At 48.8% G+C, this 18,350-nt stretch overlaps 1 protein-coding gene and 1 pseudogene across 2 annotated transcripts in view; one reads left to right on the forward strand and one right to left on the reverse strand.

The window, feature by feature from the left end:
• The window catches only part of EPHX1 (epoxide hydrolase 1), a 42,411-nt gene that overhangs the window by 8,176 nt on the left and 15,885 nt on the right, over window positions 1-18,350 (forward strand). For both annotated transcript variants that reach the window (XM_057545992.1, XM_057545995.1), the window contains exons 2-3: window positions 13,633-13,820; window positions 16,150-16,330. In XM_057545992.1, coding sequence (XP_057401975.1) covers window positions 13,638-13,820; window positions 16,150-16,330 — 364 coding nt within the window. In that variant the 5' untranslated portion in view covers window positions 13,633-13,637. The remainder of the gene's footprint in view (window positions 1-13,632; window positions 13,821-16,149; window positions 16,331-18,350) is intronic.
• On the reverse strand, window positions 366-803 carry LOC103003517 (40S ribosomal protein S19-like; annotated as a pseudogene).

Genomic DNA, 18,350 nt, shown 5'->3' on the forward strand with positions numbered 1-18,350 from the left:
ACAAATTTTTTTTTTAATCACAAGTTGTCAACAGCACTTTATTTATTTATTTATATAAATTTATTTATTTATTTATTTATTTTTGGCTGTGTTGGGTCTTCATTTCTGTGCGAGGGCTTTCTCTAGTTGCGGCGAGCGGGGGCCACTCTTCATCGCAGTGCACGGGCCTCTCACTATCGTGGCCTCTCTTGTTGCGGAGCACAGGCTCCAGACGCGCAGGCTCAGTAGTTGTGGCTCACGGGCCTAGTTGCTCCGCGGCATGTGGGATCTTCCCAGACCAGGGCTCGAACCCATGTCCCTTGCATTGGCAGGCAGATTCTCAACCACTGCGCCACCAGGGAAGCCCAACAGCACTTTATTTTGTTCTAATGCTTCTTGTTGGCAGCTGCCACCTGTCCGGCGATTCTGTCCAGATCTCTCTGTCCCTGAGGTGTCAGTTTGTAGCCCCCATCTTGGTCCTTTCCCACCTTTTTCAGCCCCTCCAGGGCTTGGAGAACCCGACGGGCCATGCTCTTGGAGCCTCTGCCGAAGTGGCTGGGCATGACACCCTTTCCCTGACGCCCACCATAGATTTTGGTCATGGAGCCCCGCCCCGCGCTGCCCCGGAGGTACAGGTGCCGTGCTGTGGAAGCAGCTCATGTGTAGAACCAGTTCTTACCGTAGGGAGTGAGCTCTTTGTGCTTGGCCGGCTTGACAGTGTCCACCCATTCAGGGACTTTCAAATTCCTGGACTTTTGGAGGAAGACTGCCAGAGCTCTGACGAACTCCCGCTGGTTCACGTCTTTTACAGTAACTCCAAGCATTGTGCGGCCTCCGAGCTGCCGGCCGGGGGGAAAAGGCCCTTCAACAAATATTTACCGAGCATCCAATAAGTGCCAGGCACTGGGGACCCGGGGAGCCAAAGCAGCCCTAGTGTCTACCCTCAAAGAGCTTCCTTCCGGGGTGTGGAGACCCCTACCAGTCACACAGCCTCATGGACAAACGTGACAGTGACAAGGGGTAGGAAGGAGAGGTGCGTGGTGCTGAAATAGGCTTGGAGGAGGGACACGATCTGAAATCGGTAGGATGAACACGAGTTAAGGAGCTGAGAAGGGACGGGAAGAGCATTGCAGACAGAGGGGAACCAGCATTTCCGCGAAGCCCTGCAGCAGGAGGGAGCAGGTGAGCACACAGGCCTGAAAGGACAAGGGGGTCGGGGCTGAAGCCTGGGAGGGGTGTGGGCAGGTCAGACCACACAGGCCTTGAAGGTCGCCTTAACCATTGTTGCTTTGTCCCCAGAGTAGCAGGAAGCTATTTAAGAGTTTTAGCAGGGGGGCGACAGGGCCAGATTTGCATTGCCAAAAGATCTCTGTGGCTACAGAGTGTATAGGAGGGGGCAGAGCAGGGGTGAGCGGACCGGCTGTAGTCCAGGGAGAGACGGGCACCTGGGCACCTGGGCGGGGTGGTGGTGGTGTTGGAGAAGGATTGGGGATATAATTTGGGAAGTAGAGCTGCCGGAACTTGCTGAGAGATTAGATGTGGATGAAATGGAGGAGGGGGGTTTCAAGGACATCGCCTGGGTTTTTGGCTTGGCAGATGGAAGGTGGCTACTGCCAGCTACAGGGAGAGGGAACCCCAGAAGAAGACAAAGTTTAGGGAGACAAGTGCAACTTCAGATGCACTGGAGGAGGTTTTGAGACACTGAGGAACTATCGAGTTGGCAGGTGGGTGCCTGGGTCTGGAGCTCAGAGGAGGTCTGGGTTAGAGATGCTCACGTCCGTCATCTGTCCAGAGGTGGCAGCGGGAGCCATGTGCACAGAAAGGACAGCCCCGTTTGGACGCCAGTTCTTCGGCAGCCAGTGTTTCTCCCACAGCCCAGCCAGCTTTCTTCACCCTGTTTCATATGTTCGCCAGGCCCCCGGCCCTCAGATGCCCATGGGTTTCTGAGTTTCTGGATTCACCTTTGTCTCCAGGGCTTCTTGGCCACTGGGAGGTCACACCTCAGCTGCTGAGTGCATTTGTGCAGTTCTGGTGCTGCGAGGTGTCTGACTCACTGTTGGAGCTGGATCACAGGGAAGACTCACTCTTGTGGTTGTCCATATTTTTAAAATGTATAATTATTTTGTTTTGGGGTAGATACTACATGCATTTGGTTAAAAAAATTTTTTTTTTTCAACATGCAAAAACATATTCAGTGAAAGTTTGTTTCCTCTTTGCTGTCTTTTGAGAACATACTTTTATGTGATTGGGGCATCAGGAAAATGTTTATTTATCATATAAATGTTCCAGAGACGGAACAGTAATAGAACATTGACAATTTTGAAGACTGGGCATTTGTTCTTAAGAGTGTGTGCCCTGGGGGAACTTGATATATTTCCTTTCCCCCCTGACTTTCTCAATTAGTTGGGATTATGTTAGGCTTTATATAATAGAAAACTCAAAATAACAATGGATTAAGCAATATAGAAGTTTATTTTCCTGTCATACAAAGGAAGTTTGGGAGTAAGCAGTCCAGGCCTGGGCTGGTGGCTTCGTGGTGAATGCAAGATCCTTCCATCATCTCTGATTTCCATCCTCAAGATCACTTCATGGTCCAAAATGACTACCAGAGTCCAGCCATCATGTCTATGTCCCAGGAGGCATGAAAAGAAAGGGGAAGGGCAAAAGGGTGTGCTTCCCACCTGAGTCAGGGCTCTCTACATAGTCTTCCACACACGTGCAGGACCCATGTACTCTTGTGCAGGTTGTTCACTGGACAAGGATACCATTCATATCATCAACATGGATTTATATTTTATTTACAAGTGCTTTCTAGCATATGGCAAAGCAGTATATTAGGTTCATCTTCTGATGGTATTTTGAGGAATGGATGCCTTTTCCTAATTCACACAAAGGTTCTGTCTGGGTCACAGATGGCTCTGCCTCAAATACACTTCCAGCTCTTTGTCAGCACCTAATCACCCTGTCATACTGAGTTGCAAAGAGGGCCAAGAAATGTAGTGTTTAGCTGCGCTTCTCCAACTAAAATAAAAATTCCAGTGCTGAGAACAAAGAGGAAAACATGGCTGGCAGTCTGCCACACTATCAATCTGAGGGCATATTTGCTAGAGCAGCCCAATCACTAAGGGCAGCTGGGGTGGAATGTTGGTTTTGAGTAATCTCCTGCCCTGGCCACCTTTTTCTCATGCAACCATGAAATACTCACCTCCCAAGTATATTTCCTTTCCTCACTCTCCTTGGCATCTAATTTACAGAAGGGTTATCTGAATTGCAAACACAATTTCTAAGTTAAACTCCTGGGTCAGCTTCAACATGATGAAGTAACAATTCATAAAAGAGATAAGGTAGGGACTCCTTTCAGCTAATATAGAAAGAAATTAAATGACTGCACTCCAAAGTTTGTAATCATCAACTCTACACTGAACATGGATGTAGATTCTTGTGTTTCTTTGCTTACACCATGCACTTTCTTACTTCCATGCCTTTGCACATGTTCTCTTTTCTCCCTAGATTTATCCCCATTCCACCATTATTTTCTGCCTGGTAAACTCCTATTCATCCTTAAAAACCCTACTCAGTGACACCCTCCTCTGTGAAACCTTTGTGGCAGACTTACCACTCTAACTTTGCACACTTCTCTTCCATCTGTGCAGATATATTGTATCTATCATTAGAAAGGTGTTATTTGTTCATCTGTTTATCTGTCCTACTAGAGCATGAACTTCAGCAGGTACAGGACTGTGTCTTCTTCCTTGTGCCTGCAAAGACCCCAGCTCATAGTCGTGGGTAGCGTCTACTAAACTGCCCTTTGATCCAAAAGCAAGTTTATACTTACTTTTCCAGCACCAATATAAATCTCTTATTTACTTTAAAAGAACAAAATGACTTCTTGATACTTTACATATTCAAATTACAAGAAAAGAGTTTTCACTTGAACTTTCAGTATCAATCTAAAAGTGAATCGTGGGTTTCCCTGGTGGCGCAGTGGTTAAGAATCTGCCTGCCAATGCAGGGGACACAGGTTCGAGCCCTGGTCCAGGAAGATCCCACATGCCGCGGAGCAGCTAAGCCCGTGCGCCACAACTACTGAGCCTCCGCTCTAGAGCCCACGTGCCACAGCTATTGAGCCCGTGCGCCTAGAACCCGTGCTCTGCAACAAGAGTAGCCACCGCAGTGAGAAGCCCGTGCACCGCAATGAAGAGTAGCCCCTGCTCGCCGCAACTAGAGAAAGCCCATGCACAGCAACAAAGACCCAACACAGCCAAAAATAAAATAAGATAAATAAATTAAAGAAAAAAAATAGAAATGAATCGTATGTTTTTCTTTTTAGTTCCATCGGTATTTTTATTTATTTATTTATTTATTTATTTATTTATTTATTTATTTATTATTTTTGGCTGCCTTAGGTCTTCGTTGCTGCACACGGGCATTCTCTAATTGCGGCGAGCAGGGGCTACTCTTCGTTGCGGTGCGCGGGCTTCTCACTGTGGTGGCTTCTCTTGTTGTGGAGCACGGGCTCTAGGTGTGTGGGCTTCAGTAGTTGTGGCATGTGGGCTCGGTAGTTGTGGCTCATGGGCTCTGCAGCACAGGCTCAGTAGTTGTGGTGCACAGGCTCGGACCAGGGCTCGAACCCATGTCCCCTGCATTGGCAGGTGGATTCTTAACCACTGTGCCACCAGGGAAGTCCCAATTGTATGCTTTAAAACTTGTGTTTTTGCCCCAAGCATAACAGAAATACTATACATTCAGTGAAATTATTAGACTGGGTTTCCTTTTAGCAATCCTAGAGAACTAAGCACCCCTTTTACTTGATCTCCTATATTTAAAATTGTCCTTTGCGAGTAAGACCCAGAAAGACAAAAGAAAAGTAAAATAATAAATTGCTCTATTTGCATCTTTTAAGGGTAAAGGTCACCATATTGCACAACTGACTTCTTCAACTTGAACTAATTCCTAATTTTTTCCCAAGTTTCAGAAGCGCATGCTCAAAGCTTCAATATAGAATGTGGGGACTTGACTTAAACTTCATATAATCCCATTTCTTATCAGAGTAGTCAACTGCTGCTCAGATTTACCTCTAAGCTCAACATTTTAGAACTAAATGACCACTGTCCTCCAGTTACTGTGTCTTTAAAAAACTTAGGCTAGTTTACAACAAAAACTGCATTTTCCTTACTAGACAAACTAATCATTTTTTAAGGAAGGGTACTGTGCCTCCAAGAAAAAAATGCTTTCATTCTGAAAGGCTACTCCCCGCTCTCCAATTCCCTCAGCAAAGTATTTTGCCAGTATTCTGGAAAAGTGCATTACAAACAAAACAAAACAAAACAACAACTTAATCAGATAAAATATATTTTCTGAACTTTTGGAGTAGATGAATTAACCTCCAGTTTCAGGTGCTAGCATAATAAAGCAGGCACTCTCGTTCTGCATTGTATTACTTCTGATTTTTTCATGGTGTCTCCTAAATATTGATGTTTTGACGTAGATAGAATATTTTCTACACCAGCAGGAGCGGACCACACAGAAGAGATAAATATAGCTTTCCTTGGAAACGGGAAGGCTTAGTAAACAGAATTCTGCTCTCTAACGCTGAGAACGTAACTTCTCAGAAGAGTGGGGACTACCCAGGTACACGTACTGCAAAACACTGGTAGCCAAGATGTATGTGGCCTTGTGCTTTCCTTATCCTTCAAGTCCGTCCTTGGTGAGGGCACATGGGGAGGCCAGCAGATGCCCACGCCATGCACTTTCCTGCTCCCAGCCTGCTTATACCTAAGTCATCTAATAGGGATAGGGGTCCTCTGGGGTCTCTTCCTGCATGAAGATTCTGCACAGTAATAAGGGCTTTGGGGGAAGGGGAAGGAACACACGTTGGTAGAGTACCTGTTTTGAGCCTGTGAGGTCAGCGTTATCCCCATTTTACAGAGGAGGCCACAGATGGTCAGAGCAGTTTGGTAACTTGTCCAAAGCCCCTCAGCTGGTAAATGGCAGAGCTGGGCTTTTTTTTTTTTTTTTAATATTTTCTCATATCATAACTTTTTCTTTGATCCATGGCTATGTAGAGATGTGTTTCTTTTTTTTTTTTAATTTATTTATCTATTATTTATTTTTGGCTGTGTTGGGTCTTTGTTTCTGTGCGAGGGCTTTCTCTAGTTGTGGCAAGTGGGGGCCACTCTTCATCACGGTGCGCGGGCCTCTCACTATCGCGGCCTCTCTTGTTGCAGAGCACAGGCTCCAGACACGCAGGCTCAGTAGTTGTGGCTCACGGGCCTAGTTGGTCTGTGGCATGTGGGATCTTCCCAGACCAGGGCTCGAACCTGTGTCCCCTGCATTAGCAGGCAGATTCTCAACCACTGCGCCACCAGGGAAGCCCAGAGCTGGGCTTTGAACTACTCAAACAGGGAAGCAAGCTAGAAGATCCTTTACTGTAAACTCCAAAACGTTCCCGGTTCTTAAAATCAAAGGTAGTCCAAGTTGCTGTTGGTGGGGCGATGTCTCATGGAATGGCGGTTCTCCAGGAAAGCCAGGCTGGCTGTTCAAATGGGAACACCCAAGTGGGCCACCAGGCTTCCCCAAACTCACAGGGTGTTTGCATTTCCTTGATGTATGGCAGGACGGGGTGACACCTTGTTCCCGGGGACCCAGTGACTAGGTCTGCCCTCTAATGTCCCACCCTCCTCCAGCAATCAGACTTACCTGCGGCTGACTTCTGAGTCAGTAGTTCTCACTGAGTAGAGAACCAGAGCCCGGGTGGGGGGCCACAGTTGAGGGGCAGCATACAGGCTTATGGGGAGGCCTGTGACCGTGGCCACCCCACACTCGTGACTGCTCAGCGCACCCCTGCATTGTTGAGGCACATGCCCAAGTCTTGCTCGTGAGGCCTCTCTTTTCTGGGCTACATACGGACCTGTCCCCTGTCTGCGCACTGTATTCACTGGGGAGTTTAAAAAATAGCGCTTGGGGGCTTCCCTGGTGGCGCAGTGGTTGAGAATCTGCCTGCCAATGCAGGGCACACGGGTTCGAGCCCTGGTCTGGGAGGATCCCACATGCCGCGGAGCGACTGGGCCCGTGGGCCGCGGCTACTGAGCCTGCGCCTCTGGAGCCTGTTCTCCGCAACAAGAGAGGCCGCGATAATGAGAGGCCTGCGCGCCGCGATGAAGAGTGGCCCCCGCTTGCCACAACTAGAGGAAGCCCTCGCACAGAAGCGAAGACCCAACACAGCCAAGAATAAATAAATAAATAAAATAAAATAAATTAAAAAAAAAAAAATAGCGCTTGGGCTCCAGCCCCCATACCAAAGGAAAGCGCTATTCTCAAGTCTCTTACTATAGATTCGTTTTGCTTGTCTTTGTCCTTTATGTAAGTGGAGTCATGCGGTGTGTGCTCTTTTGTGTCTGGCATCTTTGGCCCAGCACTGTTTGTGGGATTGATCCCTGTCACTGTGTGTAGTTACAGATTGTCTGTTCTCATTGTATGGTGTTCCCTTGTGTCAAGAGACCATCATCTGTGGTGGAAGGACATCTGGATTGTTTCTAGTTTTTGGCTTCTACAGATCGGATTGGATCGTGCTGTTACGGACATTCTCGTTTGTGACTTTTGGTAAACACGTGGACACATCTTCGTTGGATCTATACCTAGGAATGAATTGCTGAGTCATTGCGTTTGTATCTGCCCAGTTTTAGTAGATTCTGCCAAACAGTCTTCCAGAGTGACTGTATGAAAGTCTCCGGTTACATTTTGATTCATCCTAGTTTCTCTCTAGCACTGTTACCTCAGTTCCAATTTTGAGGGGACCCTCCACATACCCTTCCATCTTAAAGGTCAACGTCTTACCTGAGTCCAGTGGTAGGACTGAGGCCCACCAGCCAGAGGTGGGCCTGAAACCCCAGCCCTGCAGCTTCAAGTGTGTGCCTGCGCTGACACTGAGCGCCTCTGTGGGCAGAGCCCCGTGCGTGAAGCCAAGGGGAAGACCGAAGAAACAGAAGATCGCATTCTAGCTGGAGGGGGCGGAGGGGTCAGGGGAAGATAGGAAAGACACCTGCAAGGAAGGTGACTTGGACAGCACAGCAGCGTCTCCCAGCTTCCTTACAAGCTCTCAGCAGTCCCCCTGCCCCAAGCAGGCCTGAGCTAGCTCATAACCCCCGGTGACCTTGAGCAGAGCCATGTGGTCTCCCTGAGCCTCCGCCCCGCTCTCTTTGTCACCACGGGCTTGGCTATTACAGTATTCAGTTCTGTGGTTTATCGGCCTCCTGTTACAAACAAGGCATGGTGGGGATTTGGGGCTGAAAAGGACAGAATCCCTGCCTTTGAGAAGCACACAGTTTCATCGTACAGAAAAATCCTCCCCAAGTAACAAAGCATAAGGAATAGAGGTGGTCTGGGGAAGGGTGGGTTGTGGGTCTGGCTGTCTGCATTAGAATCCTGCCACATTTCCCCTCCAACCCCACCCCCTTTACTGGCTGTGATCTCAGACAAGTTACACAACCTTGGTTTTCTCATCTGTAAAGTGGGACTGTTGTGAGGATTAATGGGTCAGATGATACAAAGTGCTCACAGCAGTGTCCGAGGAAGCCCTCCCTAAGATGCCTGTTACCCTCAGACCTTGAGCCCACTGGGGTGAGAGTTCAGGGGCGAGCATAAATACACACTGCCATGGGGGCAAGGGCGGCTCACGGACAAGAGATTTTGCTGACTCCTGAGGAAGGAAGAGCAGGGTTCTGATGGGGGAAATGGAGGGTTGTCCCAGGATTTGGAGGTCTGTTTGTGGGGGACAGAGAAACTGCCTTGTATGGCTTCAGGCTCCAGAGTCGGGGTGCCTCCTGGGGCTGACTAGGAGTTTAGCCTGTAGCTTGCAGGCTGTGCGAAGGACAGATTATGGAATTTCTCCTCCCCAGGAAAAGAGAGTTGGAAAAATGTGAGAGTTGGGCTGCTGAGACTTTCACAGGCCTGGCTGGGGGGCAGCAGGCCCCCTGGAACTGTAGCATTTTCTTCAAATTTCTACTGGGATCTTGGACACCATGGATGCGGAGTCATGGGTCCACCCTTCCCCCTGAGGGTTACAACCGGGAGGGCAGCTTGGGGAATCCAGCTTTCTGCACGGGACCAACTTACCAGTCTGTGCGCGGAGAGAGGCTCTGGGATTGTCTGCTCACCTGTTACCTTGGAGATGGCATTTTCTCTTTGCTTCTTGATCCTACAGAAGGGCCACAGTCCCTCCCACCTCGGTCAGGCCCAAGTGTTTATTAAACAGCTGTTGGTGAGATTCCTGCATCTGCCAGAACTGGGCTCAGTGCTCACTGGGATACCTTGGGGAGCAAGACAGATAGCCAGCCTTCTTAGAGTTTATAATCCAGTCTAGAGCAAGGGTTCTCAAAGTGTGGTCCCCGGACCACCAGCAGCAGCATTACCTGGGAACTAGTTAGAAATTAGATTCTCCGGCCTTACCCCAGATCCCTTGAATCGTTTAACAGCTTCTCAGGTGATTCTAACACATCCTGAAGTTGGAACCGCTGATCTGCAGCATGGGTTCTGCACTGAGGGCAATTTCCCTCCCAGGGAACACTCGGCCATATCTGGAGATATGTTTGGTTGTCACACGGGGGGTGGCGGGGGTGGCGGGGGTGGGGGGGGGTAGGGGAGGAGGTGGAGCTGGTATTACTGGGTAGAGGCCAGGGATGCTGTTAAACACCCTACAATGCACAGGACAGGCCTCATAACAAAGAATTATCTGGTCCAAAATGTCAGTTGTGCTGAGGTTGAGAAGCCCTGCCCTAGAGCAGTTACCATAGAGGGCAGCGAGGGCAGTGGTCCTTTTCTCCCTTTGTTCCAGATGTGTTGCTCCCTGGCCACATGACCTGGGGGGAGTCACGGCCACCCCCGGCCTCAGTTTCCCCAGCTATGAAGTGAGGGGGGTGAACTCACGTTGCTGAGTTCCTCTTTAGCTTGGAGGTTCAGTGGTTCCAACCTAGCAACTGGCTGACCCAGGGAGGTTGGGCTGATGCAGCCCTACTCTTCGTCTCAGGTGCCAACTGGCCTAGAGAGGCCTTGGGGGAGGGGAGGCAGGTAAGGGCTGTGTCATCTGCCTAGTGCTACCGCCTTCCCAACCCAGGCTGCGGCAGCCAGAGTCCAGTTGGCCTTGGGTTTCCCGGTGAACAGCGCTTCTCCCCATTGGGGGAGATGGGGAGCCCAGCCCCAAGGAGCCCGCCCTGGGGAGGAGAGTCACCAGCTAGCTCCACGCCCTCGCCTGCACTGTGCAGGGAGCTGGGCAGGCAGAGCGGCGCCTTCTCTCCTGAGCCTCAAACTTCCACTTTCCTCATACTCTAAGTAAACCAGCAGTCCTGGCCAGGGAGGGCCGGAGGCCTGAGGGCAGCCGCGGCACCCTAGTAGCCGTCCCGCCGGCGCCCGGAACGCCCAGACTCTCCAAGCCCCGGGGGTGGGCGTCTCGGCTCTCCCTCCCTACCAGGGAGCGTGGGGGCGGAGTTAAACCTAAGGACGCAGGGGCGCCCGTGAACTCTGATTGGTCGGACTCTGAGGCCCCGCCTCTTCTTGGAGCTCGCTGACCTCCTTCCTCACGGACCTGCAGGTCCTGTGCACCAGGAAGGGGAAGGTCTTGTTTATTATTATTTAATTTTTCGGAAAAAAAATGTGCAGGCCTGAGAGACCCACTCGGGTAGACGGCCGCGGCCCGCGTGCAGTCGTGGCTCGCCTGTGCTCTGAGGGTCCCAAAGAACAGGTATGAAGGCTTGAGGCTGAAAACATGCTGAAGGGAGACAAGATGGGCTGGGGGCGGGGTTGGCAGGAGCAACATGCCCAATGACAGACAGGGAATTAATGCTTTGACTACAAATTCTAATACTCATAAGTGAGATGCGATTTGGGGCAAGTCCCTTGCCTGCTCTGATTCTTACCTTAAGTGAAAAGGAAAGTCAAGTTCAATGAATTTTGACTCCTTAGTGGGTGGATTTGTATGGGCCATGGTTTATCATATCCCTGGAAAACCCACCTGCAGACAGTCAATGCCCGTTACACCTGGCTAACCTAGAGCGCCTTACTTCGTGTGCATTTAGGACCTGCTATTAAATAAAGGGCGGTTAGTAAGTGGCAGATTAACACACTGCAGTAAAGCTTGCTTTGTAATCTGAGATCAGTGGCTCTAAAGCGCCCTCCTTGAACCTAGGACTAATATTCTTATTATCTTAATTAGGATGCAAGAGAAAGGACTTTAAACTTTCTCCTTGAATCTGTTATTTTGCCCTGGGCCGTGGCCCATCATGGTGCCCCTTGTCCTGGTTCCCTGAGTTTAGATGCAGTGCTTGAACACTGATCATTTCAACATTCTCTCTCGTGGTTCTGTTTGCTGTCCAAGTCCGGGGACATAACTACGCTGCACACACATCGGATCTGCTAAGTTGGTAGAACCCAGCAATTGTTAAAAGGCAGTGGGGGGGCTTCCCTGGTGGCGCAGTGGTTAAGAATCCGCCTGCCAATGCAGGGAACACGGGTTCGATCCCTGGTCCGGGAAGATCCCACATGCCGCGGAGCAACTAAGCCTGTGCACCACAAGTACTGAGCCCACATGCCACAACTACTGAAGCCCGTGTGCCTAGAGCCCGTGCTCTGCAGCAAGAGAAGCCACCTCAATGAGAAGCCCGCTCACCGCAACAAAGTGTAGCCCCCGCTCGCCGCAACTAGATAAAGCCCGTGCGCAGCAACGAAGATCCAATGCAAACAAAAATAAATAACGAAAAAACAAACAAACAAACAAAAAAAGGCAGTGGGGAGTGAGGGTGGCGCCTGTAGCGCCCCTAGCATGTGTCTGGGTGCAGAACTCCACCGCTCTGCTTCCCTGGCTGCTTCCCAAGGAGCTGATCAAAGGGTGAGAACTCAGAGCTCATGTGGACAAGTGAAAGCACTGGGATAATTCTATGCAGAAAAGGGAAAGTTGGTCATTTATATCCCAGCAGGAAGTGACAGCCGTGCTCTTGGCCTCTCTGTGCTTGACAACATCCTGCACAATTTATCTTATTTGCTTCTACCGCATATGCTGATTTCACAAATATTGGCAAAGTGCCTTTCTGGGCAGGCATTATACTGGGCACTGGGGTCAGGGCAGGGATCAGGATAGACACAGTCCTTGCCTTCCCAGCTCCAGACTATTGTGTTGTGACCCTCCCACCGGGTGAACTGTGTCCATCTGCTCCTGCTGCTGGGGGCAGCTCTGCTCTCTGCCTTCTGCCTTTTCCCACGTGCTCCCCAGTGCCCCACAATCCCTAAGCCTAGTCCTGCCTTCCAATACCACAGAGACTAGCAGCTGGCTTTTCTCCATCTTCTCAAGGGGTAGGATTTCCTGGCAGGGACAGAGCGTCTCTCTGTGGGAGGCGGGAGAAGCCTGTGCATGTTTTCTTTTCTTGGCAGGAGCAAACCTCAGAGCCTCAGCAAGCCCCCAGCAGAGCCCTGTGGCAGATAGAGGGCACCCTAGGGTGGGTTTGCTAGCAGCGTCCTCCTCCTGCCCCAGCTTTCCAAGGGAGAGTCTGGATGGGCCTGGGAAGCGGGTCTGCTGAGGCCTCACCTGAGATCCATGCTTTCTCCTCCGGTTGGGTCCTGACTGCCCTGCGTCCAGCAGACCCTCTGCTGGCTCAGGCCCGAGGACGGTGCCCGTATTCACGCACATTTCTCTGAATGTGAACCTCCAGGGGGTTACTTCCCTGGGAATGTGCAAGATGAGGAGCTAGATAATAATGCTGGGCCAGTGTCAGCCTGGTACTGGTTTTTAGGAACTAAGTTCTTCTTTCTTGCCCTCCTGAGAAAAAAGCAGGGGAATCAGACAAATGAGGGTTAAAAGAGCTGAGTTGATATGAAATGTAATAGGCAAGTCTGTAGAGACAGAAGGTAGGTTAGTGGTTGCTTGGGGCCTGGGGTGGTGTGAGGGACAAAGCGGGGTGATAGCTAAAGGGTACAGGGTTCCTCTTTGTGGTGATGAAAATGTTCTAAAATTGTGGTCATGGTTGCACATATCTGTGAATATACTAAAAACCACCGGGTTGTACACCTTAAACAAGTGAATTACATGGTATATGAATTATATCTCAGTAAAGCTGTTGACAGCCAGCTGAGATATGTGGCCATGTTTGGGCCACTGAACACTCCCCCACCCCGAATGAACTTAGCCTCCCAGCTCTTCAGACCTCCTCTCTTACCCCTTATGTACACCCTGAGGACGGGCCCCCCTCAGAGAGAGCCAGCAAGGGGCAAGCATGGCTCCAACTCCTCTCCTGAGCCCACCACTCAGAGAAGCCCCTGCACCTCCCGTTGGGGAGGGTGTCACGAGAGTGGAGAGAAGCTTCTCCGAAGCGTCTGGAGCCAGAGGCCCCTCAGAGAACCATGAGGCCTCAGAAATGCAGCCCCACCACCCAGGGCTGTGCGGAAGCCAACGCAGCTTCATCTTTTCCAAATTTGATTCATGAATTTCATAGCTCAGTAGGATTATGGGTGATTTTTGTGTCTTTTTCTGTTGTTTTCCAGTTTTTCCATACTATGCTTATATTATTTTTTTCAGATCAAAAGTACCTAAAGTCGAGGGTTGGGTGGGAAAGAAGTCGGGGATCTGGTGTTTCCGGCCAGAGGTCAAGGTGGATTCTTTCCCCCTTGCAGGAGTCATGTGGCTGGAAATACTCCTCGCCTCAGTGCTGGGCTTTGTCATCTACTGGTTCGTCTCCAAGGACAAGGAGGAAACTTTGCCACTTGAAGATGGATGGTGGGGGCCCGGGGTGAGGCCCACAGCTGGGGAGGACGAGAGCATCCGCCCGTTCAAGGTGGAAACGTCAGACGAGGAGATCAATGTAAGGCACCTCTTTCCAGGCGAGGGAGCAGAGGGGAGGGCGGGGAGGCCCCTTCTGGGGCTGGGCCTCAGGCTGGGGCTGGGATGCGGAGGGGCTTGGGAAGTGGTTCCTCTCGGTGGGGGGGTATTTTTCGCCTGCTCTTCTCCCACTGGGCTCGCCCACTCTGCCCACCCATCCCTTCTGCTCCTTCCCTCCCCTGTTTCCGCCTTCCCCTTCCCAAGGCCCAGCAGTACCCAGGCCGGCGAGTGGGTGCCAGCCGGACCCAAGGGTCACAGAAAGCAGCTGTTTTTGCCTCCTTGGTGCCCCACCTGAAACCCTGGGAGTGAGCTTGTCGGCTCAGGGCCTGGGTGGAGATCGTGAGTGAAAAGCAAGGCCGTGGTGACATAAATGCTGCTGCACAGAGAACCTGGCACAGGGCCAGCCGTGGCCAGGCACCTACTGTGTGTCAGCCCCCTTGTAGTCACATGCAGTCCCTGCGGTCATGCAGAAACTGAAGCTCAGAGAGGCAAAGCAACTGACCCAAGGTGACCGAGATAATAAGCAGAGGGTTTAAACCCAGATCTGTCTAACTCCAAAGCCTATGCCCGTCCTCTGCACGGGGCTGGAATCGGGATGGATGGACATGATCATGGGGTGGGCTGATCTGAGAGCGAGGCTTGAGCAGGGCCAGGAGGGTGGGTGGGACCTGGGATGTCCCTACTCATCCTTTTTTCATTTTGTGGGTGTGGGAGCACCTACTGTGTGCAGGCCCTGTGTTGGGTGCTTGGAAGAAGAGGGAGAGCCTTCCCTCAAAGAGCTCCTTGTCAGCAGTTGAGAAATGTGGACAGAGAAACGTTAATGATTAATAGAGATAAATGCGGTAAGAAGTGCCCATAAAAAGTCATGGGAGCGCTGAGGAGGACGGGATAAAAGAGCAGAGACAGCTGTACCCAAGAGAAACCAGACTGAGGCTCCCTTGGTAGCACTTGACGAGGTGTCGCTATTGAGGACAGAGGCTGAGCCCTGTCGATACCTCCTTTAGTGGGTTCCTAGGCTCAGCGTCTGACATTCCTAAAATCTGTGTGGAGGTTACTGCAGTGCTTGGGAGGACACTCTGGGAAGGGTAACACTTGAGAGGCTCCGTGGACCAACTTGAACTTCCCCAGCTGGGGCTGCTCTTTCAGCTTGATGCACGCCTGCCCGTGAGACTTGTACCTTCTCTCCGGGTCTGTCATTTTTATCCTAAGTGAGTTAGGATATACTGTATCGTTCAGTGCTGCATATCAGAGTCAGCAAATCCATCCTGCCACCTGTTTTTTTTTTTTAATTTAATTTTTATTTTATATCGGAGTATAGTTGATTTACAAGGTTGTGTTAGTTTCAGGTGTACAACAAAGTGATTGAGTTATACATAGACATATATCCATTTTTTTTTCAGATTTTTTTCCCATATAGGTTATTGCAGAATATTGAGTAGAGTTCCCTGTGCTATACAGTAGGTCCTTGTTGATTATCTGTTTTATCTGTAGTCTGCCACCTGCTTTTGTACAGCTCCCATGCTAAGAATAGTTTTTACATCTTTAAATGGTTGGAAAAAAATCAAAAGAAGAATAATACTTTGCGACATGTGGAAATCACATGACATCACATTTCAGTGTCCATAAATAAAGTTTTTCTGGAACACAGCCATGCCCATTTGTCCATGTACCATCCACGGCTGTTTCCACACTACAAGGGCAGAGTGGAGTAGCTGCAGCTCAAAAAGCCTAAGATATTTATGATCTGGCCCTTTACAAAAAAGTTTGCCAACCCTTGCTGTATATAAGCCTCGATAAATTAAAGATCCGTATTGTTCATACATTTAAAAACTGAAAGATGAGAAGTAAACCTGAAGTTGAAAGTGAAGAACATATGTTTGGGGAACAGCCACCGCTGTGGGAAGCCCGGAGGTTTCTTCTGGGATAAACCTAACAACCCAGAGTGCGAGTGTGCAGACCAGGAGTCTCCTCACCTTGTCTGGTGAAACTTTGCTTTGCCTCTGCTATACATATTATATATAATGTATATTAATATAATTATAATATATAATACATATTATATATCATATATTATCATATATATTAACTATACTAATATATATAATTAATATATAATGTATATTACATATAATATATAGGATATAATAATATAAAATATATAATATACATTTTATGTAATATAATAATGTTATAAGATATATAATATTTGGGTCTTGTGGCTGCAGGGTTTGGAACTGTCTTCTGGAAACAAACTTTCTCTTGTGCTCTGCCTCATTCACCTTCTCTACTTGGGGTCCTGCATTTTGCTCCAGGATTTACACCAGAGGATTGACAAGGTCCGTTTAACCCCACCTTTGGAGGACAGCCGCTTCCACTACGGTTTCAACTCCAACTATCTGAAGAAAATCATCTCCTACTGGCGGAATGAATTTGACTGGAGGAAGCAGGTGGAGATTCTCAACAGATACCCTCACTTCAAGACTAAGATTGAAGGTATGTTTCCAGAACACCACCTGGAGGGGGATGTATATCACGGGAGCGACCTTCTTAGGTACTGGACGTGACTTAGGGACTTCCCTGGTGGTCCAGTGGTTAAGACTCTGCGCTTCCACAGAAGGGGCATGGGTTCGATCCGTAGTCAGGGAACTAAGATCCCACATGCCTCCCAGTGCGGCAGAAAAAAAAAAACAACCTTCCTTAGATACCGGACATGACTTAGATAAAGCCAGGAGACCCAGAATTCAATTATTGGTCACTGAGATGTATTTGGAAGGTATAACGCCACGAGGATGCAAAAATAATGCAGAATCCCAACAAATCCAATGGTCTTTAGAGCTAAACAGGAAAACATATAAATAAATTAAAAACCAAAGAAATGCACAATCCACTTCAGTGATGGAACAATCTCTGAGAGGATGGAGATAAGATTTAGATCTGGACGTGGCCTTGGTCAATCAGCCCCTCCTTGAAGCTTTGGAGTCCATGATGCTGTGACTGTTCAAGGGTGCTCAGCCTGTCAGTCAAGGTCCGAATAAAAACTGTCCTGTCTCTGCAGCTCTAGACCTCCTGTCCCAACAGTATCACAGGTTGTCACCCAACTTCATCTGGAAGGGAAGATATCTCTCAAAATGTTCTTGGGAAAGTAACCTAAGATCATTTGGGATGAGATAATAGTTTCCTAAGTGGAAAAGCAATTTTTTAGCCCCAGAAAGATTTAGAATCAAATATAGAAATGCTTAAGAAAATCAAACTCATGCTGTTAATTTTTACAAATTTATCTGTTTTTAATTATAGTAAGATACACATAACATAAAGTTGACCATTTAAACCATTAAGTGTACATTGTTACGTGTAACGCCACAGTGGATTAAGTACTTTTATATTGTTACCCAGCCAGCACAGCCATCTATCTTCAGAACTTTTTTTATTTTGCAAAACTGAAACTCTGGGGACTTCCCTGGTGACGCAGTGGTTAAGAATCTGCCTGCCAGTTCAGGGGACACGGGTTCGAGCCCTGGTCCGGGAAGATCCCACATGCCGCGGAGCAACTAAGCCCGGGTGCCACAACTACTGAAGCCCGTGCGCCACAAATGCTGAAGCCCGCGTGCCACAACTACTGCACTCTAGAGCCCACGAGCCACAACTACTGAGCCTGCATGCCACAACTACTGAAGCCCACGTGCCTAGAGCCCGTGCTCCACGACAAGAGAAGCCTCTGCAGTGAGAAGCCCGTGCACCGCAACGAAGAGTAGCCCTCGCTCGCCGCAACTAGAGAAAGCCCGAGCACAGCAATGAAGGCCCAACGCAGCCAAAAGTAAATTAATAAATAAATAAATAAACTGAAACTCTGTACTCATTAAGCAATAACTCCTCATTCCCTCCCTCTCCCTAGCCTCTGGAAACCACCATTCTGCTTTCTGTCTCTATGAATTTAAATATGATTCTGAATCTAAGTATCTCATATGAATGAAATCATACAGTATTTGTCCTTTTGCCTGGCTTATTGCGCTTAGCATAATGTCTTCAAGGTTCATGCATGTTGTAACATGTGTCAGAATTTCCTTTCTAAGGCTGAATAATACCCCATGGTATAGATATGGTACATTTTGCTTATCCATTCATCCGTCAGTGGACACTTGGGTTGCTTCTGCCTCTTAGCTACTGTGAAAAATATTGCTATGATTATGAGTGTACAAATATCTGTTTATGTTCCTGCTTTCTGTTCTTTGGGTATATACCCAGAAGTGAAATTGCTGAGTCAAGTAGTAATTCTATGCTTAATTTTGGGGGGAACTATAATACTGTTTTTCCTAGCAGTTGCACCATTTTAAATTCATCTTCTTAAAAAATGTTCAGAGAGGTTGTATTTACCTTCCCAAGGCTGAAAAGTGTGGGAATTGCCCAGTTTCCTAATTTTCCACCAGAGGAATATGTAAGTAGAAAAGTGCTAACTGCTTACATATATTGTGTGTGAGTATATATAAAACTGCGTGTGAAAGAGCTGCATACTGAT

The sequence above is a fragment of the Balaenoptera acutorostrata genome, chromosome 1 (genome assembly GCF_949987535.1).
Source record: "Balaenoptera acutorostrata chromosome 1, mBalAcu1.1, whole genome shotgun sequence".
Classification (NCBI taxonomy): domain Eukaryota; kingdom Metazoa; phylum Chordata; class Mammalia; order Artiodactyla; family Balaenopteridae; genus Balaenoptera; species Balaenoptera acutorostrata.